Source organism: Hyperolius riggenbachi, chromosome 2, assembly GCF_040937935.1.
Source record: "Hyperolius riggenbachi isolate aHypRig1 chromosome 2, aHypRig1.pri, whole genome shotgun sequence".
NCBI lineage: Eukaryota > Metazoa > Chordata > Amphibia > Anura > Hyperoliidae > Hyperolius > Hyperolius riggenbachi.
This window is the reverse complement of record NC_090647.1, coordinates 482,494,536-482,522,381: the sequence shown is the minus strand read 5'-3', so window position 1 is coordinate 482,522,381 and position 27,846 is coordinate 482,494,536. Positions and strand designations below refer to the sequence as shown.

The 27,846-nt window shown below is 43.9% G+C and overlaps 1 protein-coding gene across 3 annotated transcripts in view; it reads left to right on the top strand.

Moving 5' to 3' along the window:
* Window positions 1-12,552: 12,552 nt before the first annotated feature.
* Window positions 12,553-27,846, top strand: part of SPECC1 (sperm antigen with calponin homology and coiled-coil domains 1) — a 481,287-nt gene continuing 465,993 nt past the window's right edge. For all 3 annotated transcript variants that reach the window (XM_068270298.1, XM_068270300.1, XM_068270299.1), the window contains exon 1: window positions 12,553-12,602. In XM_068270298.1, coding sequence (XP_068126399.1) covers window positions 12,570-12,602 — 33 coding nt within the window. In that variant the 5' untranslated portion in view covers window positions 12,553-12,569. The remainder of the gene's footprint in view (window positions 12,603-27,846) is intronic.

Below are 27,846 nucleotides of genomic sequence, written 5' to 3'. Positions count from 1 at the left end.
TACAGACAATGATATACATCAAATATGGACACTGGTACAAAATACAGAACTGGTGATTACAATAACAGATTTAACATGATGACTAAAATGTATAACAGAGTGCAAGCTATTAGATGAATAACATTCCAAGACACAAAAGGGTGAGAACCCTGCCCTTGCAAGCTTACAATCTAAAGGAATGGGGTGGAAACAAGAGGTGGGGGAAGTACACAGTATATATACAGGCAGTGCGTGATTAGGATATTTACTAAGGAGTAAAACTAGGCGCGAGGTTGAAGGGTATATGGCCTAAGATAGAGCATATGCTTGTCGGAAAAGGTGGATTTTGAGGGAGCATTTAAAGATTTCAAAGGGGGGAGAATGGCGGATGTGCTGTGGAAGGGCATTCCAGAGGAGGGGTGAGGCACATGAGAAGTCTTGTACACGTGAATGTGAGGAGATAATTGTAGAAGAGGTTAAAAGAAGCTCGTGTGCAGATCTGTGATTGCTGTTGAGTTGGTATCTGGAAACTAGTGAGGAAATGTACAGTGGAGAAAGACTGTGGAGAGCTTTGTAGGTTAGGGTTAAGAGTTTGAACTGGATCCTCTGGTTAATTGGTAGCCAGGGAAGAGCTTGACAGAGAGGAGCAGCAGAGGAAGAGCGAGGAAGAGCGAGAAGAGAGATGAATGAGACGAGCAGCAATACAGAGTTCAATACAGATTGGAGGGTGTCACGGAACAGCCGTGAGAAACGCAAGCGAATTGGAAGGATCCGCGCAGTCCAATTTCTGATCACTCTCTGGCTAAATTTGTGCAGCCATTGCAGTAATCAGAAACCGACATTCCTGGTTTTTCTTTTTTTTTTTAATAAAGACAGTTCTTTCCCTCCTCCCCCCCCCCCCCAAAAGGCAGGAGCCTGCTGCAGCTGTCCCCGGCATCAAGATGGCCCATCCATCAGATGGAGCTGATAAGCAGCATGACAGATCCAATTTAGTTGGGAAAAGTCAGACACTCTGGCTACAATCCCAGCAGGGGAGCTGACACGTAGCTTGCTGCCCCAAGCTTCAAAAGAGCCTTGACTTAGGAATGACCTGCTGTAAATCCCAGATGTATATCATATTCCATAAACTGCTATATGTGTCATATTTTCTGTATTGCCAGACTGGCAGACCCTCCAAACTAACAGAGCATGATGGGCCCTGTCTGGCGCTGGTTCTGAGAAAGTTTCAGAACATTCTGAGGTAAAGACTGCCAGTTAGGCAGTTCGAAAGTGCCCTGATGATATTACAGGGGTCCTACCCCTAATGTTTGGTATCAGGCTGCTGGGTAAATCGAGACACACCTGAAAATGTTAGTAAATCTGCCCTGACCTGTACGGTTCTGTGAGATAGAGCCCGTATATGTTAGATATGATTTCTGGTCCCCAGGACAAGGGGAGGACTCATCTCATATTCTAAGGGGGTGTGTGGCTCCCGCCCTCACTCCCTCCTACTGGATCAGGGGCATAAGAATGGCAGAGGAGCCAAACTCAGGGTCCTCCACCTTGAAACACCATCTTGATTACATCTGTGCCAGCTTGAGGATATGCTGGCATCCACCTGGTCTGAACTTTGAACTGAAACAAAAGAAACTCTACACATTTTTCCCACAACAGGACATTTTTCCACAAATCCTAAGTATTTTCTCCCTTTTTATTTCATACTGGCTATTAATGTTTCAATAATTGTTGATTTTAATAATTTTCTGTATATATTAATTATTTATATTGCACGTAAATAAAGACTTTATCAAAGTCGTTTACTGTTCCGCTACACCTGCTATAAAGCCATACACAGAAACTGAACTTAGGTCTTTGAGGAGTCGCTACTATTGTTGATATCTAGACAGAATACCGCTTGTTTTAACCGTTTTATTTGCAGGCTCAGTCAGTCAGTCGGTAGGGACCACTGGCCCATACCAGTGGTGGTGGCAGATATACCCTGAAATAGTGTGTAATTTGTAATTACCGTACCTCACAGGCTCCTTTCTAGTCGGGCTGCTGCTCAAATTCCGTCGATTTCCGTGCACCGATTGCGACCACAGTTTGCATGGTCTGTGTGCTGAAACCGATTGGAAGGCAAATTGCGTTCCGACCACTAGGGCTCCTGTGACAGAAGGGTGCTAGTCAGTCCTGGGGCCCCCGCGCTACAAATATCCGTGTACCATCTGGACTACTGGGCTACACAATTGAGTTAAAGAGACTCTGAAGCGACTCTCAATTTTTTTTTTAACCTATATTCATATTAAGCCCCATAAGCACAGCTAAACCGCCACTATCCCGCGGCAAAACGAGGGGTTAATACCCCCCAAATCCCCCTGCAAAATCCACGACTTTCATGGTCGTGGATTTTGCCCTTCCTGGAGGCAGAACTATGAGCTGTAGCTCTGCCTCCATGAGCGTCAATCGCCGCACGGATCTCCGCCTCTCCCCCGCCCCTCTCTGTGAAGGCAGGTGAGAGGGGCGGGAGACAGGTGGCGATCAGCGGGGATTGACGCGCTTGAGGCAGAGCTTATGGCTGTAGCTCCGCCTCAAGCAGAAAGCGCTCCCCGGAGGTAGGAGAGGGGATTTGGGGGTTATAAACCCCTCGTTTTGCCGCGGGATAGCGGCGGTTTAGCTGTGCTTATGGGGCTTAATATGAATATAGGTTAAAAAAGAGAATTGAGAGTCGCTTCAGAGTCTCTTTAACTCAATTGTGTAGCCCAGTAGTCCAGATGGTACACGGATATTTGTAGCGTGGGGGCCCCAGGACTGACTAGCACCCTGAAATAGTGTGTACTTTGTAATTACCGTACCTCACAGGCTCCCTTCTAGTCGGGCTGCTGCTCAAATTCCGTCGATTTCCGTGCACCGATTGCGACCACAGTTTGCATGGTCTGTGTGCTGAAACCGATTGGAAGGCAAATTGCGTTCCGACCACTAGGGCTCCTGTGACAGAAGGGTGCTAGTCCCTCCAGGAAGGGCAAAATCCACGACCAAAAAAGGCGTGGATTTTGCAGGGGGATTTGGGGGGTATTAACCCCTCGTTTTGCCGCGGGATAGTGGCGGTTTAGCTGTGCTTATGGGGCTTAATATGAATATAGGTTAAAAAAGAGAATTGAGACTCGCTTCAGAGTATTTTTATGTATATGATATAACTTTTGTTTTATTTTTTACTTCAGGAACTGTAGTGAAAATGACATAATGAATAAAATTGCTTATTTTTACCAATATATTTATTTATAGATTATTAAGTTAGTGTTTGCCCATTGTAAAATCTTTCCTCTCAGATTTACATTCTGAAATTTATCACATGTGCCGACATCTTTAGTCCTACCAGGTTATCTGTGCAGAATGTTCATTACTGAGTGTTCTATGCAAAGAGAGAAACACTGCTTGCTTGGCACTGGCAGTTGGAAAAAGCCGTTATTTCCCACAATGCAACGAAGTTCACAGAAAGCAAACTGTCAGGACATCACATTTTGGGAGGGGTTTCACCACATTATCAGCCATACAGACCCCCCCCCCCCCCCCCCCTGATAAGTGGCGTAGCTTAGGAGCTATAGGCCCCAGTGTAAGTCTTACATTCGGCCGCCTCAAGCGCTCTATACATAAAATTGATATGGAGCACCGAAACCTGGCAAGGGCAGCTTCAGTGTCAGAGAGGTACAGTATAAGCTGGGGAGAACAGTCTATTAATGGTTACAACTAATCAAAGCACACCTAGAGGTGATCATAACCAGCATAGCACCAATAAAGAGCTTTAAAGAGGGCCCCTAGTGTGTCCCTCTGGTCAGGGCTGGATTTACCATAAGGCACTGTAGGCACATGTCTACATGTGCCTGATGATGGAAAGGTGGCTCACTCACCTCCCCAAGCACCTCCTTCCCTGCCTCTTACCCTACCAATGCAGAGTCCCTTGCAGAGTGTAAATGAGAGGTTACTCACCCGAGTCTCTGCATTCCACTGACCAGATTTCTCTTCAGTTGGTGGCACCTCTAGCTACCTAATTCTTGGGGGCACCTCTAGCTACTTAATATTGAGAGTACCTCTGGATACCTAATACTAAGGGACACCTGTAGCTACCTATGACAGGCAAGTAAACTAAGGGAGAATTGACAGCTGGGCCAACCAGTACACTTGAAGGTAAATGAAGGGCAACTAGGGTCCCCGGACATCTGTGCCTATAGGCTCCTGTGATGTAAATCCGGGCCTGCCTCTTGTCCAGGGGCCTTGGTGTGGTTGCTACCTCTGCATCCCCTATTGCTACGCCACTGCCCCTGATGAAGGTAAAGATTTCTCATGGGAAAGGGGGTATCAGCTGCTGATTCTGATGAAGTTCAATCCTGGGTTAAAGTTCCTCTTTGAGGCTAGGTTCACAGGGGTCAGTTGCATAACGCACACATTAGTATTGAGTATGAACTGCAATGGTGAATGGACATAGACTTTAATACAAAGCCTGCATGCAGCGAGTTAGTAGAACGTTATCAGTTACAATGCAGCACTGTGAACAGCCCCATAGAACTGTATGGGCAGGGGGTTGACATGCAGGATTATTCTGCAATGGAACTGACCAGTGTGAACCAGCCCTTATGTGTAGATTTCTCTTCTCACAAACTCTCATGCCAGTATTTGTCAGTATCGATGGTCAGTAAGATGCAAATAATTCCAAGCTCATGCAGAATTATACAAAATTATGCAGCATAAAACTTGGACATTTGAATGAAGCTGCATTGGGATTTGATTGGTCCATTTTCAAGCTGCATACATTTCCATCATTCTGCACCAACTTGGATTTATTTGCATTTATTGAACATCCCTATTTGTGAGAAGGGAGTGGGCTACAGTGGATGTGGCACCTTGGCTTGGGTGCCAGGATGACCAGACATGGCCCTCAGTAAGGGTTAATTTGTGGAGTTGTTGATCAGTGCGCCCCAGCAGGCTGTGCTGATGGTTCTCACAGCTGTAGGGAAGCTCACATCTTTCCCAGGCAGCTGGAACCCAGCAGCAGCTTTCCACAGTGACACACATGCTTTCCTGCTTTACATCACAATGTAGAAACCTGGAGGCAGCCTGCTCATCCCATCCTTCCGCTTCCCAAGTGTACAGCTCACTAATGCAAGGAATGTACAGTGTGTGTGAATGGATCTGACATGTTCCTCCTCTATTGTTTTTTTTTAATTTTCTGGAGAATTTATCAATGAAGTGTCATATTTTTTCACCTAATATGAATTTGGGCTTATTGATTTACTCACAATCCTAGATGATGGGAATTCTTCCCCTTGTTTGAGAGCACCCTGGGATGTCAGTTTACTGTCAGAGCACCCTGGGATGTCAGTATACTTTCAGAGCACCCTGGGATGTCAGTTTACTGTCAGAGCACCCTGGGATGTCAATTTACTGCCAGAGCACCCTGGCATGTCAGTTCATTGTCAGAGCATCCTGGGATGTCAGTTGTTTTTTTTTTTTTCAGAGCACTGGGGATGTCAGTTTATTGTCAGAGCACCCTGGCATGTCAGTTTATTGTCAGAACACCCTGGGTGTCAGTTTATTGTCAGAGCACCCTGGCATGTCAGTTTATTGTCAGAGCACCCTGGGATATCAGTTTATTGTCAGAGCACCCTGGGATGTCAGTTTATTGTCAGAGCACCCTGGGATGTCAGTTTATTGTCAGAGCACCCTGGGATGTCAGTTTATTGTCAGAGCACCCTGGCATGTCAGTTTATTGTCAGAGCACCCTGGCATGTCAGTTTATTGTCAGAGCACCCTGGGATGTCAGTTTACTGTCAGAGCACCCTGGGATGTCAGTTTACTTTCAGAGCACCCTGGGTTTCAGTTTACTGTCAGAGCACCCTGGGATGTCAGTTTACTGTCAGAGCACCCTGGGTTTTAGTTTACTGTCAGAGCACGCTGGGTTTCAGGTTACTGTCAGAGCACCCTGGGATGTCAGTTTACTGTCAGAGCACCCTGGGTTTTAGTTTACTGTCAGGCCTAGTGCACACCGGAGCGTTTCCGCTGCGGTTTGCGATCTGCTTGCGGGTGCGGATCTGCTAGGGTAATGCATTTCAATGGGGTGGTGCACACCAGAGCGGGTGGCGTTTTGCAGAAACGCATACTCCCGGGCTGCAGCAGATTTTGGATTGCGGATGCGTTTCTGCCTCAATGTTAAGTATAGGAAAAACGCAAACCGCTCTGAAAAACGGCACTTCAGAGCGGTTTGCCAGGCGTTTTTTGTTACAGTAGCTGTTCAGTAACAGCTTTACTGTAACAATACATGAAATCTACTACACCAAAAACGCTACACAAAACCGCAAAACGCTAGCTGAAACGCTGCAGAAAAATAAGAAAAAGCGTTTCAAAATCTGCTAGCATTTTGCGGATCTGCTAGCGGTTTTTGGTGTGCACCAGGCCTCAGAGCACGCTGGGTTTCAGGTTACTGTCAGAGCACCCTGGGATGTCAGTTTACTGTCAGAGCACCCTGGGTTTCAGTTTACTGTCAGAGCACCCTGGGATGTCAGTTTACTGTCAGAGCACCCTGGGTTTCAGTTTACTGTCAGAGCACCCTGGTTGTCAGTTCATTGTCAGAGCATCCTGTGATGTCAGTTGTTGTTTTTTTTTCAGAGCACTGGGGATGTCAGTTTATTGTCAGAACACCCTGGGATGTCAGTTTACTGTCAGAGCACCCTGGGATGTCAGTTGTTGTTTTTTTTCAGAGCACCCTGGGATGTCAGTTCATTGTCAGAGCACCCTGGGATGGCAGTTTACTTTCAGAGCACCCTGGGATGTCAGTTTACTGTCAGAGCACCCTGGGATGGCAGTTTACTTTGAGAGCACCCTGGGATGTCAGTTTACTGTCAGAGCACCCTGGGATGGCAGTTTATTGTCAGAGCACCCTAGGATGGCAGATGTTGTTTTTTTTCAGAGCACCCTGGGATGTCAGTTCATTGTCAGAGCACCCTGGGATGGCAGTTTACTTTCAGAGCACCCTGGGATGTCAGTTTACTGTCAGAGCACCCTGGGATGGCAGTTTACTTTTAGAGCACCCTGGGATGTCAGTTTACTGTCAGAGTACCCTGGGATGGCAGTTTATTGTCAGAGCACCCTGGGATGGCAGTTTACTTTTAGAGCACCCTGGGATGTCAGTTTACTGTCAGAGCACCCTGGGATGGCAGTTTATTGTCAGAGCACCCTAGGATGGCAGATGTTGTTTTTTTTCAGAGCACCCTGGGATGTCAGTTCATTGTCAGAGCACCCTGGGATGGCAGTTTATTGTCAGAGCACCCTGGGATGGCAGTTTATTGTCACAGCACCCTTGGTGTTAAAGAGAACCTGTACTGAGTAAAAATATTTAAAGGGAAGGTTCAGGGACAGTTGGAAAAAAATAAAAATCCGAATCCACTTACCTGGGGCTTCCTCCAGCCCATGGCAGGCAGGAGGTGCCCTCGGCGCCGCTCCGCAGGCTCCCGGTGGTGTCCGGTACCCGACCTGGCCAGGCCGGCGGCCAGGTCGGGCCTCTTCTGCGCTCCATTGTGCGTTCCACGCCGGCGCGCTGACGTCATCGGACGTCCTCCGGGCTGTACTGCGCAGGCTCAGTAGACCACCGGGAGCCTGCGGAGCGGCGCAGAGGGCACCTCCTGCCTGCCACGGGCTGGAGGAAGCCCCAGGTAAGTGGATTCGGATTTTTATTTTTTTCCAACTGTCCCTGAACCTTCCCTTTAAAATAAACACATGAGGTAACTTCAAATCAAAATTACAGAGTTACCTTGCCATCAGTTCCTCTCAGAAGCTCACCATTTTCTTCTGACAATAATCCCTTCCAGTTCTGACAATATTTTGTCAGATCTGAAATATATCAGTTGCTGTCAGTAAAATTACAGTTGCTGTCAGTTATAGCTGAGAGGAAAAACTGATGTACCAGGGCAATGTCCATGTTTCCCTATGGCTCAAGTGGGCGATGTTACAGTTTAACTGTGTGCTGACCAGAAAGCTGTTATGGGTAATGGCTATTTTCAAAATGGAGGACGGAAAATTCCCTTGATCATAGTGAACAAATAGGACGCAGGACAGGAGAAAGACACTGAGGAGTAGACTACATGGAAGGTAAGTATGACTTGTGTATGCCTATTTTGAATTTTATTTTCAGTACAGGTTTTCTTTAAGTTTACTGCCAGAGAACCCAACAATGTCAGTTTACTATCATAGTACCCTGAGATGTCAGTTTACTGCCAGAGCACCCTGGGATGTCAATTTACTGTCAGCATAGCCGGCCTTTGACCTGTGCGACCAGAGCAGTCGCACAGGGCGCCGGCTTCCAAGGGGGCGCCTAATAGCTGGTTACCTATACTGAGAGCACCTACACCTGATTTCCTATACTGGGAGCACCTATAGCTGGCTACCTTTACTGAGGGCACCAACACATGGCTACCTATACTGGAGGCACCTACGCCTGGCTACCTATGGGGGTGATGGAGACCTTCAACTGACTATACTGGGGGCACCTATGCTTGGCAACCTATATTAAGGGCACCTACACATGAGATCGGGGGGTGTTTTTTTGGAGGGGGCGCACTCCGGCTATAACGCGTGGTACAAATTGTTGGTGCTGTGCTATCATTGTAAATGGGGGGGGGGGGGGATAACTGTCCCACTAATTGTTTTTATTAATATTCCTGAAAGGTTCTAGCCGTAATTGCTAAGTATATTTAGGATAATGCACTCTTTCCATCCATTCGTGGTTATTAATAGTATTTTTCCTATTATACATATGTGAAGTATCACAGAGATCTGAGCATTTGGCATAATGTGTCACAACGTCAAAAAGGTTGCTAACCACTGTCCTAGTAGATATCTCAGGAGAAGAGGTGAATTGCATATGGGCCTGTGTGTGTGAGTGCGTGTGTGTGTGTGTGTGTGTGTGTGTGTGTGCGCATGCACGCATGCTTGAAGATGATGAAAGGGGGGGCACAAAAATCAGGTTTCGCTCAGGGCGCTGTGAAACCTAAGGCCGGCCCTGACTGTCAGAGCACCCTGGGGTGTCAGTTTACTGCCAGAGTAGCCTGGGATGTCAGTTTATTGTAAGAGCACCCTGGGTGTCAGTTTACTTTCAAAACACCCTGCAATGTCAGTTTACGTTCTGGGCTCCTTGGGATGTTAGTTTACTTACAGAGCACCCTGGGATGGCATTGTCAAAGCACCCTGGGATGTCACAAAAGGGAAACCGAGAGCCCACAATGGTGTAGTACAGTGATCTGCAAACTTGGCTCTCCAGCTGTTAAGGAACTACAAGTCCCATAATGCATTGCAGGAGATTGTCAGCCACACTCATGATTCATAAAGGCAAATGCATTGTGGGACTTGTGGTTCCTTAACAGCTGGAGAGCAAAGTTTGCAGATCACTGGTGTAGTATGTTAAGGTACAGGCATTGAATAGTAAAAGTGAATACATTATTCTCACAAACACGGTTTACTAATCAGGCAACCACTATATAGGCAGGTGGGGAGATTAGACCTGACCCCACTCAGGATAAAAAGTCGCTCTCTGCAGATAGGAGAAAGGGGGGTTGCACCCTTCCACCAAGGGTGAGCTATAATATGAACTGTAGGTTGGAACAGAGGCGTTAGTACAAGTATAAAATATATTAAAAACCATTTAAAAGGAGGAGGTAGTGTTGGTCTTACCTTACTCAGTAGACACAATTATGTTGATTATTGTCAACAAGTAGCATTATTCATATACTCCACTCCAATATAAGTAGGACAGTGTATAAATCTGTAACATATTGTATCACTGAGCTGATCACTGATATTTTGATCCACATTGTAATTGTGCACCTGTTACCAGCATCGATGTGGGTGTCCTGTTTAGGCTCAGGGGAGATTCTAATTTTCTGGTGAAGTTATCGATAAAAGGTCATATTTTTTCACTTAATATGAATTTGGGCTTATTGGATTACTCACAATCCCTGAATATGGGCATATATTGCCTCAGACGGATGATTATAGTTATTGTGCAGCTCTTCTTCTTGGTAAGTGAATGGATCTGGCTTGTTGTCACATTCTCATGCTGTTCTATCTACAGCAGCGATCCTACAGCTGCATTATGACTGATAGGCAAACACTGAAGAAGATGACAGGTAGAGGTGTTGCCTTGCCTGCTGTAATCTATAACCTATATGTAACATTAGGCATCAACTTTCATATTCTTTCTCAGATAAGGCCCTATATTTATTGATTCCCATTCGTTAGTGCAGATACGTTTTTTCATGACTCATTTGCTCAGGCAAGAAGCTTTGTCTTAGATTTCCAGGCACAAATGTTTTCCTAGATCTGAGAACTAGTGGCAGTTTGCTTATATATACTGTATGTTTCTCTGTAACAGGGGTGCTGCTTGGGGCCTCACCCACAGCAGGGACCTCCTATGTTGCCAAGACCACCCTGTCTGTGACTTTTATGGCTGCCGCTGCCTCCCAGACATTTACACACAGACCCCAAATCAGCAGCAAAGTCACCAGAGGAAAAAGCAGTGCAGTGACTACAGAGTACACTGCGGAAGTGAGGTCATTGGTCACTTCCTGTATTTGAAGTGTGCAACACAGTTACTGTGTGCTGCTTTCCTCTCTTCGGGTCACCGCTGATTGGTAGGTCTGTGAGTGTTGGGGATGGGAAGGCAGCAGGAAGCTACATATCCCCACTGACACCAATGTTGTATATAATGGGGGTGACTACCTAAACCGGTGGGACACCTTGGCTACCTTTACAGGGGGTGGCTACTCATACAGGGGACACATCTTGGCTACTTATACTGTGGGGATACCTTTGGCTACCTATTATTACAGGAGACTGAGACTGGGAAGGGTGGGGGCACAAAATATGTGCTGCTTGGGGCCACAAAAACATTAGCAGCACCCCTGCTCTGTTAGCTGATGTTACCTAAAACAGTTATTTTACGTACCTGGATAGAGACTCTCCACCAATCATCAGACCTCCATTGCTGTAGGCTGCAATATTGTAAGAGAGTTGAGTCTGTTCCCCACCCCTCACAGTCTGTCTAGCTGCCCAGCCCATTAGCAAAATCATCAGCTCCTCCCACATGGTATACTTGATCCTCCTGTACTTCCTAGCACACAAGTATAGCCATCCCTCCTCATGTGGGTGGGGAGAATACATGGCCACACCTCAGAAAGCCTCACCCCTGACAAGAAATTAAGTGGTTACAGTCATGTGGGTGGAGATGTTGTGATGTATGTGCAGGGTGCTAAGGCCCGGTTGACACAGGCTTCCAGCTGCTAGTGAGCAGAAAAGCATTTGGCATCTTTCCGTGGTGCTTGCCGTTTTTCACCCCCGCAGGGGAACCCGGGAGTGGGGCGGTAAACAATCCTGGAAGCAACCTGTTGCATCCAGGATCATTTCAGACAACGTGAAAAGTCAGGATCAAAATGTAGCATTTGACCAAATGGCAGTAAACGACGGTTTCAGCACTGTCCATTCATTTGATTGGGTAGCGATTAAACGACGAGCACCGTGGCCGCCGTTTGCTGCTTCGGAACTGTCCGTGTAAACTAGCCCCTTAGTGTGTCAGTCTGTCGGATCATGTCAAGGCAAGCTCAGCCTTCTGCTCAAAGGAATTACATTAACAAAAAGTGGTGATCGTCTGCCCTGCTCTACTAGGAGCTATGAAGATAGTTGGCAGGGTCAGTGAGATCAGCAGAGTAGCCGTGTAAAACATTCTTATACCTAATGAAGACAATTATGCCATAAAGCTTATTGGACTTCAGCCCGTTCCATTTCTGTGACTAGACTAGAGTATAGGCAGAACCCGTTAAAGGATACCCAAGGTCAAGGTGACATGTGACATGATGAGATAGACATGGGTATGTACAGTGCCTAGCACACACATAACTATGCTGTGTTCCTTTTTTGTCTTTCTCTGCCTGAAAGAGTTAAATATCAGGTATGTAGTGGCTGACTCAGTCCTGACTCAGACAGGAAGTGACTACAGTGTGACCCTCACTGATGAGAAATTCCAACTATAAAACACTTTCCTAGCAGAAAATGGCTTCTGAGAGCAGAAAAGAGATAACAAGGGTCAATAGTTCATAGATTTGATCTCTGGCATACTTCAATGTATGTGTCATTGAGTAAAAACAATAAAATAGTTAAAACTTAAAAAGTAGATTTAAACATAAAATAAAACCGTGGAATATCTTAAAAAGTCATTTTTAGGAGAAGGAAGATAGATACAATCATTTATTTCATTAGTTTATTTTCGCTTCGGGTGTCCTTTAAGAACGGACTTTTGAGTCCCCTGCTCTCTGTCATACTGCATCGTTAGACCTCAGATGGAGTAAGCCCAGTGAAGAGAAAACACATCTATTTTTCCTACATAGCCTGCCTGTCTGTGTACGCCTTTTAGTGCCAGAGAACTAGTGCAGCCAGCTTGCTTCCGTATGTGAATCACTGCTGAAGCAGCCTGCTTCATAGTGTACTGTGGTTTTCCTCTGAGGGAAGTACAGAAAACACTGAGCTCCTCAGTCTGGTGTACACATGCTGACCAAGGAAGAGAGAGAACTTCCATCATGAGTAGAACGAATATCCCGCAAGTCGGATCTGTGAGTATTTAGATGTGTTTTCTCTCATGGCTTGCCCTTTGTATCGAGTACTGTATTCTCTGGCAGTGATTGGTGTGCCATTTGGGAAGTGATGGATGAAAGGCTGTTGAATGGCAGATGTGGCAGAGGACAGACGCTTCCTCCTGACTCCCATGGCTAAATATAACCGCTTATTTAAATGGTGGTTAATAATCCATGCAGCAGTCCATGTGGCTTGTCAGATTTTTCTCCCGTGCGGACACATGACATATTTCATTTCTGTTCAGGGAACTATTTTCAGATAGTCTTTCAAAAAGTAATTTTTAGAAAGTTCCATTACACCTCCCATAACCGTTCCCTCCTCTTTTGTCTCATAAGATCGATCTTAGAATGCCCTCACCATACCTCAGGGGGTGCTTATTCCCGGCTTAGGGGGTACGTGAAGCTTCCACGATCAAGTAGTACGTTTTGGAATGAAAAAAAATGATACATTATAAAAAATCATACTGTAATAAGTATTTTAAAGGGAATGTGAGGTGAGAAACATATGGAGGCTGCCACATTTATTTCCTTTTAAACGATGCACATTGCCTGGCTGTCCTGCTGATCCTCTGCCTCTAATACTTTTAGTCATAGACCCTGAACAAGCATGCAGATGTTTCTGTCAAAAATCTGACAAGATTAGCTGCATGCTTGTTTCAGGTGTGTGATTCAGACACTACTGACCAAAAAGACCAGCAGGACTGCCAGGCAACTGGTATTGGAAAATAGGAAATAAATAGGGCAGCTTCTATATGTCTCTCACCTTGGGTTCCTTTTAAAATTGCGTTTTAGAGACATATATTAAATTGCAGTAAATAGATATCTTGGAATATTCGGGACTAAATAACTCATGAATGATAGATTATAAATTCTGTCTTATGCTTAGCCATGCCGTTAAAGATGAAAATTCAATAAAGGTTATTGACAAAAAAAAAATGCAGTAAATAACTTTTATGTTACTTTTCCTGGTTTCAGCATCCGGAACACTTCCTATATCTATAGATTGCTGTATATTGGTATGTAACCCCGCCCTCCCAGTGATGCTTAGCCTAGGCTGATTAGCTTTGAGTAAATCTCCCACCCAGAGCATTCTGGGAGACCACGTACATTTTGGAACTCTCAGTAACCAATCATTTTGCAGAGATCACTCGGCAGGACTAAAGATGTTGCCACCTCTGATAAATGTCAGAATGTAAATCAGGGTGAGTGACTAAATCATTTATAAATGAATATTGTAAAAAAAAAAAAAAAAAAACAATTTTTCATCATTATGTTATTTTCACTACAGTTCCACTGCAATTAAAGCATAAAAGATTGAAAACATTTATACACAATTATGGAGCAGTCCTGACATGTATGTGTCGAGGTGCACTTGTGCTGATAGTACCCACAATAGGGATTACTTGGTAAACACCGCCTTTCATAAAGGAGTCTATGCTATAATAATGTCCAGAAATGCTGGAGGAGAATATGGTTTTATTAGTTTTCTGACAATGTAAAATTGCTGTTTTGTTTTTGTCCTTCAGCTGATTTTGGATAGCGCTATTTATGGAGTTGCTAAATAAATTTAGATTGCATCACTTAAAAAGGAACGTTACTGGATGTGACTCAGTGACTAAAATTGCATATATTTTACAATATTCATGTGAAAAGTATTTAGTCAATATTTGTCCTTTGTAAAATCAATCCTCATCCTGATTTACATTATTACATTTATCACATATGGTGACATCTTTACTGCTGGCAGTGGGCATCACTGCAGAATTTTTGTTTGTGGTGTGTTCCAAAGCGAGCAGACACAACACCTTGTCTCCCAGAGTGTACTGGGAGGAGCAGGCTGCACAACTAAATAGCATTGGCTAAACATCACTGGGAGAGTGGGTTTAAATACCAACATAAAGCAATATAGGAAATGTTTCTAATGCTGAAACATAGCATAATTAACATAAAATCGTGTAATCTGAATAATGTTTTACATTCAATTATTTGTCGTTGCAGTGTCTCTTTAAGCTGCATAGAGACAATGGATTAAAATACAATAGTTTAAAATAAACAATTTCAGATGGATCAGACTATTATCATTGATTAGAAAGGTGCCAAATTATGTGAAAAGATCATGAGCAATTACATTTCTCTGGTATTTGAAGTGATCCAGCCTGCAAAATTTGTTCAGGTGATTATATTCAGGTCGAGCTTGGGTGTACAAACATCGTTAGGTCAGGAACGATGTTTGTAAAAGAACACGTGTAGCAGAGTGAGTTTGTAAAGAAGCATGACATCATGAATGAACATCGATGTTCGAAAGCTTGTGTGGCTACTATTCAAAACACTTGTGTCGTGTTATGTATCGAATTGCTATGCATCATGTAGTTGGCAAATGTTGTCCTTTTGTTGGGAAATGTTCATACACAGTGAATTTTATCACACATGTGTATTTAATTTTATATTAAATATTACTGCTTTTTATTTTTTTCACAGAGTTAATTTATTAATTTTCAAATAGTGAAAGAAAATGCACATTGGCCTCAATTCACTAAGCAGTTTAGACTAGTCTACTGATGATTTTTAGTCTACTGATGGTTTGGTGTAATGTTTTAGACCTGTTTTTAGACCTGGTTTAAAACATTTGGTAATTAGGTAGGTAAAGCAGGGGAAATGATCAAAAGATGCAATTCACAAAGGTAAACAAGGAGTAACCACCCCCACGTTTTCTGACAGAGATTAGACCAGCTGAGTTCTGTCAGTCATAGCTACTGGTTTGTGAATTGCATCTTTTAATCATTTCACCTGCTTTACCGACCTAATTACCAAATGTTTTAAACCAGATCTAAAAACAGGTCTAAAACATTTGGTGATTATTAGTGAATTCCCTTGTGAAGCAACTGATTTACACCAAACCATCAGTAGACTAAAAACCATCAGTAGACTAGCCTAAACTGCTTAGTGAATTGAGGCCTATAATTGCAGAACAGCATAAACAGTTATGTTCCCCCTCCCACTTCTCTCCCTGGTTCCCACCTACGAGTTTCACTGTGGTCCAAAAAGGTTCAAGAGTATGCCCGAGTTGTGAGAGGATATACAATCTTTTACCCAATGTGTGGTCATTCCTATATAGGCAAGACCACAAGGGCATTTAAGTATGTATGCCACATACATACTGGTACTGATCACTACTGTGTCAAGAAATGAGATAGACTCAGTTTCACAGTGGGAAGTGAGTAGAATGAATGGCCAGAAGGCCTCCAACTGGAAGATGAAAAGGAACAAGGATTTCTGTGGCCTCTCTACAAGCAAAAGATGTAGTCTATATAACGCCACCAATACAAAGCTTGCTGGTGGGAAACAGAATCAGTGTAAACAAAGGCCTCCTCAAAGATGCACATGTATACATTTGCATAGGAGGGGGCAACATTAGAGCCCATCGCAGTGCCACAACGTTGAATGTAAAAAAAAAACCTTGAACTCAAGTTAGTTATAATGGATTTACACATTCAGCAATAACAGTGTAACGATTGTGGAATCGTCTCCGTGGTCAGCGCACCAGACGTGCGCTGACGCGGCGGATTTCCTCCACAAGCGTATAATTGAGGACACCCAGGCTAGGTGCTATGCACCTGCAGAGGGAAATTCCTGTCGGTAGGTGGAGCTGTGGAGTGCAGAGGAACAGCTCCTCTGCCCTACCACACACGCCAGACAGGAATTGTACGGAGGGAAGAAACGCAATCGCAAGAGAAGCGATTGAGAGTGAGCACAGAGACAGCTTGTGTGTGTGTGTGTGTGCATAAAACTAGTCGCCAACCCGCGACTGTGCACACACCACAGCAGATAAGAAGCAGGAACGCGATCGCGAGAGGTGCGATCGCCAGACGTGACACAAGGCTACAGCAAGGCGGAGCACGAGAGTAGCAAAGGCACAGCAAATCATACAATGAGGAGATGCGGAAAATAACAAACGCTAGCTAACCGCGAACACCGCACTCATTCGCAACAGTGCACGCGGTTATGCGCGGTCTCCACGTGATAAGCACAATAGAGACAAGCACGCCTAACTAACCATCGACAGACAAACATGAAACAGAGGACGCTAACGCTTGCTTAACGGTTACCTCACCGAGCCTCCAGCAAGCGGTCGTAGCAGACAAGACAGACACACGAAAACAGGGACAAGCGAGAGATAGGATCCACAGCACTAGCGAAAAGTGGCTAGCGCGATCCAGGTACAGAGTAGCAGAACAGAAGGATCCACAGCACTAGCGAAAAGTGGCCAGCGCGATCCCAGGAGACAGAACAGAAGGATCCACAGCGCCAGCGAAAAGTGGCTAGCGCGATCCCTGGAGACAGAACAGAAGGATCCACAGCGCTAGTGAAAAGTGGCTAGCGCGATCCAGAGAGGCAGAACAGAAAGATAGCTGGTAGCAACCGCTGCACCAGCTATGCTCCAAGAACAGAGATCAGAACGACTTCCTATCGACCACCGCTGGGACAGGACAATCGCAACAGACAAACAAAACAGATAAACAATCCTAACTGCACTAGGGAAATCTGCCTAGCACAGTTTCCAGGAATTACTCTAAGCTGATCTTCAAACCAAGAGCATGGCTGACACTCACTAGGAGTGTGTACTACAAACCCTGAAGGAATGACCAGCCAAGGACTGTGGGTAATCCCAACCTTTATACTGCCAGTCATCACAGGAGGCAGGTAGGGGATTTGCATAATGATTGTATGCAAATTCCTCAGCAGCAAGCTGCAGAACTGACAGAAGGTCTCTCTTAAAGAGACCTGCAGAATGCAGACGTGAACAGTGGTCAAAACGCTGCCTGTCTGCACAGGCAGCTGAGCAGATTCTCACAAACAGTAGAAATCTTCTCTGAGAATTGGACAGGTCAGTGTGCGTCATCAAGTACCCAATCTCCAGGCAACCTAGGAGTGTGTCCCTTCTCTAAGAACATGTTGGTATTGCAAATGTAGGTGGGAACCGACTACACAATGCTGCAAAATCTGGTCTAGAAGTTAGGGGGACAAACATTTCGGGAGGGTGTATAACATGGGAGTCATAGAATGATTTTTCCCCCTGAGAGACATGAACAAACCCTGACTGATTATATTTTCATGCAATGCTTTATTCAAGATAACTTCAATTCTCCTGCATATATCAGGTAAAGGATCAACAGAAACAGGTTCACGCACATTACTATCAGATAGTTGTCAAAAAATGTCAAACTCATATAACCAGGTATCCATCGCTACCACCTTTGTCAGCAGGGCAGATGGTGATGGAAGTGTTCTACTGCAAGGAAACTAAAGCATTTCTCTCCCTATTGGACAATTTGCAGTCCACTTTCAAGTCCCCCTTCTTGTATCTATCCTCCAATATTTTTATGTTAGCCTGCACTAAATCAAACAAGCTGTCAATAATAGGATGACTCGGAGGTAGACCTAAAGTTTTAAAATGAAAACAGTCATCATCCTGGCGCTCTGTAGATGGAAAAGAGGGTAGGATGGAGAAAAAGTATTTCAATCTAAAAGTCAGAAAAAAGTGGTACAGTTCTTGATCATGTGTAAAAAATTAGGGGTATTGATAGGACAAAAAAAGTTGAAAGTTCAGTACTGGTTTTTCCTCAGCTGTTAGGGTGTGAGAAGAAATATTCACAAGAGTAGAACCTAAAATCTCCTTGGACATAGAACCCATGGGCTCTGATTCTTCTGTTGTATGGTTCTGCCTAAGGTGCCTTCCCCTTCGGTGCTTCTTTGGTTTGGGGAGTTCTCATGAGAGGTGATGCTGGAGCCATCAGAAGGTGGTGCAGATCCAACTGTAGATGGCTTCTTTCCCTGAGGGAGCCGCCGATTGCCCTTGGGTGTAGGTCTACAGGGGCCAGACAGTTGCTGCGGAGTAGAAGTATCCTGACGCATAATTGGATGAATCCTGTGTAAATTTTCCACATTTCTCCTCTTTGATAGATTTAGTCAAGGCATCTATTTTGAATTTCAAAGAATCCATGAGGCTGATAAATTTGTCAGAAGGCAAAATCTCTTTAAGCTGATTGGTCAAGAGATCTATCTTAGGGTTAAGCAAAGGGATCTCTTGTTATATGCATACAAAAGTGTGGAGCATGATGTCAAAAATGCCTTGTTCCATTTCCTCTTCTAAACTCCACAAAAAGCGGGATCCTTAGGAAACACAAGTGGAACAACCTGAGACCTCACTGACCCAGGAATCCTCCTGATGCGACTTTACTCCACTAAGGCTTGTACGTTTCATGGTTGCTTCTAAGTCACATTGGAGAGGCTTAGGATCAGGTGTCTGCAGAAACATTACTCCACCATCGACCATTGCCAAAATCTCTTCAGCCCAATATAGCAAAAGACATCTGGCACGGCTAGATCCTCCATGTTAGACATGAAGCTACACTCCTGGAGAAACTCCAACAGTGAACAGTCAGGGAATTAAGGAGCACAAAAAATAGGAAAAAGCGGTCTGGCATGACCCCAACCCCAGTGTCTCAAGGTGTATACACAGTCCACAAAGATGGATTGCACCACTCAGAATAGTCTTCAAACTCTTTTATTGCATAGGACGCTGTCTCTTTCTCCTTCAAACGCGATTAACGTGGACATTAGGCAGTTTTCATATATATTTCTATCACATCATTAACTGTGTCCTGGCAGATCCGAGAACCTTTTTTTGGGCAGCAATCACAAGTTTGCCATGATAATCTCACGGCCGTATGTGTGCATAACTTTGTTTTGCCGCCCAATGAGGATGCCTGCCGGTTTTCAAGACTGGTGATTGGCCGGTTTCCTATAGTATGTGATTGGCTGGGTTCACACAAGTGGCTTCCCTTGCGCCACTCTGTGGGTCTTGGTTGTCATTACAGTGCCATCCTGCTTCTCTGCACTGGCGCTCAAATGAGGGATACCCCCAGTGGTATGCATGTGAAGACACAGACTCCGGGTCATGTCTGGCATCAGGTGACATGGAGGAGCAGCCATGAGATACATTGGAGTACTGGGTTAGCGCTGCTATATGTGTTTATGACTCCTCATGCTTCTATTTCAGGTTTTTTGAGGTTCCCCATCCGGTCCGCCACTAGTTCTGCCCAGTGAGTGTGCTGATTGGTTGCGCACATAGGTAGTGGTGTATTTAAATATTTTAATAGTGATACTTGCACTTTGTATTTTGGCTTATGTGGTTTGAAAAAGGGCTTGTGAGCCCAAAACAGCAGCCTGTCACTGCAGAATTGAATCCTATGCAATAAAAGATCATTAAGGCTGTCCTGAGTGGTGCCAACCCATCTTTCTGAGTATCAGAAACTAGCAGACAAGAGTGGGTTTGCTGCCAATCACTGGATTGGTGCAGGTGTTAAAAATGAATTACAAAGCCTCCCGCCATGTGCAGCTTATTAATAAGGCCGCAAGGTGGGGATAACTGGAGAGCCTTATGGCAGCTGTACTCTTCGGGCCCATTTCCACTATCGTGAATTCGCATGCGTTCTTCGCATGCAAATTCGCATAGCAATACAAGTGAATGGGACTGTTTCCACTTGTCAGGATTCCTTTGCGTTTTTCTGTGCAGGAAACATTCGCATGGCAGAGCCATCAGAATTCGCATACCGCATACCACTATGCGAATCGCATACAGTGTATTTAATAGGAAATTCGCATGAGGTTTGGGTATGCGAATTTTCATGCGAATTTAGAAACAGTGGAAAAGCACACCAGCACTGCCGTGGTTAAATTCGCATACATCGTCATCCATGCGAATTCACATAGACCCGTATGCGAAATTCGCATACGCATGCAAATTTTTACCGCGGCGATTCGCACCGCACAATTGGAAATGCAGCCTTAACAAAGTACACGCAGTACAATTGCTAAGATTACAAATAAAAGCAATCTGAATGAGTTTTTAAATTGTTTTAGCTGGCCATACACTTCTCGATGTATTTCTCGATGAAAGTGGAGTTTCTTTTGAAGAAAACCTGCAGTAAGAGGATAATGAAGGCTGCTTTTGTTTCCCCTTGCTGAGCTTTTGGTTTAATTTCATTTTTGAACAGCCAGAGATGGAGCACTTTTTTCAAAATGGAATAACCATGACAGTCTACATATCCTCCTTCTGTAGGTCTCCTTTACTTCTGTGATAAAGCTCTGCGGGGATAGTGTATACAGAAGTAAAAAGGAATTAAAGAGATCCTGTAGTAAGAGAGAGGTGGAGCTGTAATTATTTCTTGACATGAACCATGCATGTGGTCAGGGCACCTGAGCATATGTGTTTTGGGTCTGTGACTTAAAGTGCACCCGCGGCGGTATTTAAAAAACAAATGAGATACTTAGCTAAGAAGAGGGAAGGCTCTGGACCCTGCAGAGGCTATCCACAACCTCCTGGCCTTCACTGTTTGCTGTGCATAGAATGCTGGAACATATCCGACAATAGTTTGTTGGATATGTTCGCATTACTGTGCTCGTACACAGCGGGGAGCGCAGCCATGAGAACATATCCTAGAAAAATACAAAAAATGAGAGAACCGAGAGCCCAATATTGTGTAGTATGTCACGTGAAGGAAATATGACAAAACAGTTACGAGTATTATACTCACAAGTCTGGGTTACCACAAAGGCAACCACTGGATGTGCAGGTGGGGAGAATTGTGACCTGACCCCACTCAGGTATTAAGAAGTCGCTCTCTGTAGACAGAAATGGGGATGTACCCCTCCACCAGGGGTGGACTAGATCCAAAGATAACCAATAGTAACAGAGGCGCCAAATTAGAATAAAATGGTTTAAAAACCGTTTAAAAGGAGGGCGGTTGGTGGTTACCACCCTCAGGTATATAATGACCAGCCAATGAGTCGTTATACATAAACAATAAAATTTATTATGAACTCTCCAGGCATGCAACGCGTTTCACGGCCCTTGACCCGTGAAACGCGTTGCATGCCTGGAGAGTTCATAATAAATTGTATTGTTTATGTATAACGACTCATTGGCTGGTCATTATATACCTGAGGGTGGTAACCACCAACCCCCCTCCTTTTAAACGGTTTTTAAACCATTTTATTCTAATTTGGCGCCTCTGTTACTATTGGTTATCTTTATGAGAACATATCCTATAAGCTCTTGTTGAATATGTTCCAGGGGTCTGCAGGTGGCCTGTGTTAGTACGGCTCTGAGTCTGACTATGCATAAAGTGGCTTTGGCTTAGTGCGCAGGCATGGCCGTGCCCACACAGGAACAGTACAGCTACGCTCGTGCATGAACAGGAGCCCTGGCACGAACCGTAACTTCAGCAGCAATGGTCTAGAGGAGCACGTGGGAAACTTTGGAAGGATCCTCACTTCTCTTCAGTGCAGCCACACTCCACACAATCTCCTTGCAGACTCCACCTCTGCATGTCATGTCATGTGGATCAGGAGCAGCAGGGAAATGGGTTGTGTGGTGCAGAAGTGCATTGAAGAGGAGTGAGACGTATGACACACTGCTGCCCCCCCCCCCCCCCCCCAAAGCAGGTGTCATGGGGCAATTGTTAGGCCCCTGGCACAGAATATGGTTGACATGACTGTAAAGACGGATAATTAAATCTTAGAGCCAGTTTTATAAATGTTTAACTGTCTGCAAATTGAAAAGGTAGACATTAAATTGTGTCAATTTTATAGCAAAACTGGGATTTCCCTTTAAATATCTCAGTGCAAGCTTTTAAAAGATATTAGGTCTTTAGATCAAGATTAGATGTTATGATGTTAACAAGTAGAAATCCCATTGGTTGGTATGGTAACTTGATTTGCACAACATCTCTGCAGTATGCACTGTCTTATGCAACAAGAAACATGTTTTCTTCTCATTTTGTAGCTGGCGTTTTTAGATGGTGGTAATTGGCTTCAGCTGTGTTTTTATCTCTTTTTTTTATTTTTCATCTAAGACATTTCATCCAGGTATGAGATTTAGTGGAGTCTTCTTATTAAGCGCCTGTCGGATAAGTTAAAATATTGAACTGTTCATAAAATTAACCTGTAAAATGGCAGACTATTCCATTTTAGGCATATTGTGCTGATAATATTGCTATTTAAAGGACAGCAGAAGAGAAAGGTATATGGAGGCTGTCATATTTATTTTCTTTTAAGCAGTTGCCTGGCTATCATGCTGATCCTCCGCCTCTAAAGTGGACCTGAACTGAGAACATCCTCTCTGCTCTAAAAGATACGCAACAGCATAATAACCTTTTTAAAAAAACACACTTCTTTGTGGCAGCTGATACAAATCCTAAAATAAATCTGAAATGTTTGTACTTCCTAATTCATGGAAGCAGACATATATGGATAACATCTCTGCCATGGCAGTCAGGTGACAAAGGGGAGAGATCAAATTACATCTTGTGATAAGGCACAAATGAGGGGGAATTACACAGGCTAAACTCTCTAAATACATACAGGGTGCATTTCTCTATGTTTTCCTTTTTGTCCTGTGCAAGAGTTCAGGTCCACTTTAATACTTTTAGCCATAGACCCTTCTAAGGCTCCCTGCCCACCACATGCAATTCTGATTTCGAATTTTAATCGATTTTCATATGCGATGCCGATTTCCGATTTTCAATCGGTACTGCATGCTGCGTTTTTTCTGCTTTTTTCTTTTGATAGCATCCATCCAGGGAAAATTAGAATCGCAAATCGAAATCTCAAATCGGAATCGCAAATCGGATTTGCAGTGTGCAGGGAGCCTTATGCAGATCAGGTGTTTCTGACATTATTGTCAGATCTGAAAAAATGAGCTACATGCTTGTTTTTGGTGTACTTAAGACACTATTGCAGCCAAATTGATCAGCAGGGCTGCCAGTCGTCCTTCAAAGCATTCCTGCAGTGTCCCCCCCCCCCCCCCCCCCCCAAAAAAAAAAAAAAAAAAACAACCCCTAAAACCTCAGTAGAGAGAAGCCCTTGGACAGTTCAGAGGTTTCCCAACTATGTTACACTCTTCCGTTCCAGTGCTGGGTCCCTCTATACATATTCAACAAATTGTTGCGATATGTCTCGTAACCACTCTGCCATTCTTGTGTAAGCATTGGGTACTGCACATGTGTGAGTACAGTCTGTGCTTGCACAGTAGCACCAAGCATACAATGCTTGACTTTTTCCTGCATGCACAAGTGAGTTTTGAGTGCTTGCACAGTAGCACCAAGTCACCCATGCCTGGCTTTTTCCTCCATGCACAAGTGGGTTAGGAATACAGTAACTTGAACCCACAGTGCATTGAAAAAAATTCATGAATGGGCAGCTTGGTGCTACTGTCCAAGCACGGACTATACTCACGCATGCACAGTACGCCCATTATCGTACAAGAATGGCAGCGTGGCTACGAGAAATATATCAGCGATTACGTTGATTGTACTCGCACATGTGCAGAATGGCCACGCTTATGCTCAAACAAAAGTGTGGCCATAAAGATGGCCCGGGGCAGCAGTGGAAGGGTTGCAGAAGATCGGGACAGACTCCTCTGTAGTACAATGGGGGAATATAGTCTTTAGCTAAAATACACAGGGCAGTGACAAGCAGTGCTAAATCTGAGCATCAGCACTTAGAATTGCAGGTTAAACATTGTGATCTGTAGTCATTTTTGTTCAGATTTTTTCCTTGCACACCGATGTAATTTAACTATGTCTTAATAGATGTTAGTAATGCTTTCCTGTCCTAAAAAAAAAGTTGATAGATGCCAATGTTCCTGACTCCACCTAACATGTCCCAGGGGTGTCACTCCACCAGCAGTGCCTCTGGGCTGTTGACTTGTGGCATTGTTTTATTCGGAAGGGCTCCATGTTGAGACTAGAGGAGCATTCTGTAATGAACAGACCAGCAAAGTAGCCAACATTGTGCAATTCACGGTGTCTAAATATAGTAGGTTTGTTTGTAAAATACTTCTCTATATCATTAAATAACCACATCACTTAAACTGTGTGCGTTGCACTATTATGTTTTCTTGGTGAAGTCCTCTATGTCAATCCGTTTCGTTGAGGAATCTCTTAAAGGGTTTAGAATATCTACAGCTAAAGAAAGTTCTCTCTAGAGGCGGTGGTGGAATTAATATATTTTGAAAGTGAAAACTCACTAGGCACCAGAGATTGTCCGTGAGATGCAAATAATACTAACGTAACTTGAATGCAACTTTAAACACTTCAGGTTCCGGGGTTTTTACTTTTCCTAACAATTTTAGCATATCAGCTGTGTCACTATTGATACAGCAAATAACTTTTCATTACCTATGTCATCAATATGATACATACATAGTTTTTTCAAGACAAACTAGGCTTTCTTTGGGTAATATTTTTTCCAAGTATTTTTTTTTATTTCACAGGCACTTTATTGTGGAAAATAGGACGTAAACACAAACATTAACATTTTTTTCATGTTTCCCCCTTCCTAATTTTTACATGACAAGTTACACAGTTGTAAGGCACCTCAAAATACATTACTTGGCTCGTCCTGGTTAAAACGATATCATACATGCCATATTTCAGGACTAGTTGGGCATGTAGCCTACCATTATCACCAGCCTTTGAATCTGTAGTGTTTGTATGGGGACCCCAGTTCTGTATATATGCATTGCTAGGCAACAACATTTTGATGCAACTATATAGAGTTGGGTCCCCGAGCTGTCACCCTAGTGATTGCATCCGATCGATATTGGTGGCATAACGGCTTCCAGGAACCTTTAGAGTAGCTGGTTTGGACATAAGACTCACATCCAGGAACCATAAGTGGTTTAATGTAAATTGTATGGGCCAATGAAAATTAGCAGGAAGTGCATAAAATTTGTAAGCAAGTCAGAATTATGTGCATCTCTCTATGACCATATCTACAAGGCACCATCCTTACCTACAGTGTAAACAGAAAACGTATCATACATTACCTGTCCCACTGGCTGCCAGGGACATCACTTGGTCAGTTCTGAGGCTGAGCACTGCCCTCAACGCATGTACAGCACTGAGCTTCTTAGCAAAGGTTTGATCTAATGAGAGCAATATTATCTATGAGGTAACAAAGACAAGTGCCTATCACCTGGTAAGTGGCAGACCTCAGCCCCACCACATTGTATGAAGAAAGCCAAGTGGCCAGCATGGATGGATCAAATCTTGCACAGGGCCCCACCTTAATCCTTCCATATTCTTTCCCCTGCTTCAATGTTTCACTGCAGGTATGGTGTCATTCTCTTCACATTTAATTTTTTCATCTGTGGACATAAAGCTGATAGGCTTAACAAAAACTTCTACTTTTTCTCATCTGTCCAAAGGACATTCTACCAGAAGCATCCTGACCTGTCAATATGCATTTCACAATTTCAGATTGGATTTTTCATGCTTCATGTTTCTCTTTAAACAGTGACATCCTCTTTCTTGCATTGAGCCCACTGTCAGACACTGATGGACCTTGACCTTGGAGTTGTCCTTGGCAGTTTGTCTACCATTCTCATCATCTTTCTGCCCATTCTTTGGTTGATTTTCCTCTTGTGGCCACATCAAGGGATTTTGGCTACAGTCCCATGGACCTTAGAGTGACTTTGTAGTGAGCGAGAGGCATTTGGATGTTGCCATATTTATTTTATTTTCAGAGAGGTGATTGCCTGGCTGGTCTACTGATCCTGTGCTGCTAATACTATAAACCATCGTCCCAAAGTGAGTATGCAGATCAGGCGTTCTGGCTAAAGTCTGACTAAGCTAGTCACATGCTTGTTCCAGGTTTGTGATTCAGATGCTACCGACACCAAAAAGATTAGCAGGACTTCCAGGCACTTGGCATTGTGAAATAGGAACTAAGTACTGAAGCCTCTAATTCCATTCTCTCTCACTACAGTGTCATGTCAGGGAGACCTGTGATACTAACAAAAGAAAACAACTAGTTTTAAAAATCATTTTAGTCCAGTTATTCATTATATTTTCTAGAGGTACTAACAAGTGTGCTCAGGGTATTGTAGACTATTTTGTGCAATAAGTCATATTTTATCTCTTTTCACACTTGCTTTGCTTTACTTAAAGCATTTCCGAGGTGAAATAATAAATGTAGCTTTACATACTTGGAACTCCTGATATGCCAGCATCTTCTGCGCATACGCCCGCCCTGGTGCAGTCACAGTACGCTCCTGGGGAGGTGGACTCGTTCCCGTGAGGGCAATGGCTCGACAATCCATAGAGGCTGCCAGCGGGACCTCGAAGCTGCAGGGAGGAACACAGATTAGTTCTAGGGGCAGGAAGAAGCCCCAGGTAAGAAAAGTTACATTTATTTTTTCGCCTCTGAAATCTTTTAATGACATGTCAATCGCATGCAAGTATACATGGGGCAGGTGCTCTACATTCAGTCACCTTCAAGCAAACCAGGCACCCCACAGCAGCAATGTTATTCTGTACGGGGCGCATAAGAGTAATTCGGTGCTCCAGCAATCGACGGATGCCGAATTACACCTCCCTCCAAGTGACTTTATCCCAGTATAAAGGGGGAATTATACTGGGAATTATACTGGGATAAAGCACAGCTGTATATAATTGTTATTAGCAGCGTTTAACCATTTCAGCCCTAAGGGTTGTTGTCACCTTATGGACGCAAGCAATTTTCACTTTTTAGCACTCCTCCTATTAATTTGCCCCCCAGGAAGATGCAAGCATAGCAAGCAGCATGGATCTCTTAACAAATATAGAAGGATCCTTACCAACCTGGTGGCCATAAAAAGAACTCCATCCCCTCAATTGTATATAAAATTTCCTCATCCTTTTTCTGTTGAGGGGGGGGGGGGGGGGACGACTCCTTTTAAAAAGGTTATATCTTTATGGACATACAGTACAAAAACCTGTCCTTTTTGGTAGGGGGTCTCTCATGATTCCACCTCACTACAATTTATCTCCTGGCCATTAACAGCACATATTGCAGTGTAGATTTTCTTGTATCTGACAGTGATAAGTCATCCAGCAGCCCAAGTAGCAATGCATCTGGTCTCATCTCTAAATCTATTTTATTGATAGTTTGTATCTCTGGCTGCACCTGGGACCAATAGACCTGAATCTTGGGACAATCAGAAACAACATGAAAAAACAGCTGTGCCCTGGTGGCATCTATGACACTTATCTGACATCAAATGTATGCATTATAGCTGGGGTAATATAACTTCTGAAAAAAAATGCTATTAATTTATCTTTTGCTGCAATGCAAACCTTAATGTGGTTACAATTAATTATATTTCACCTTTCTGTAT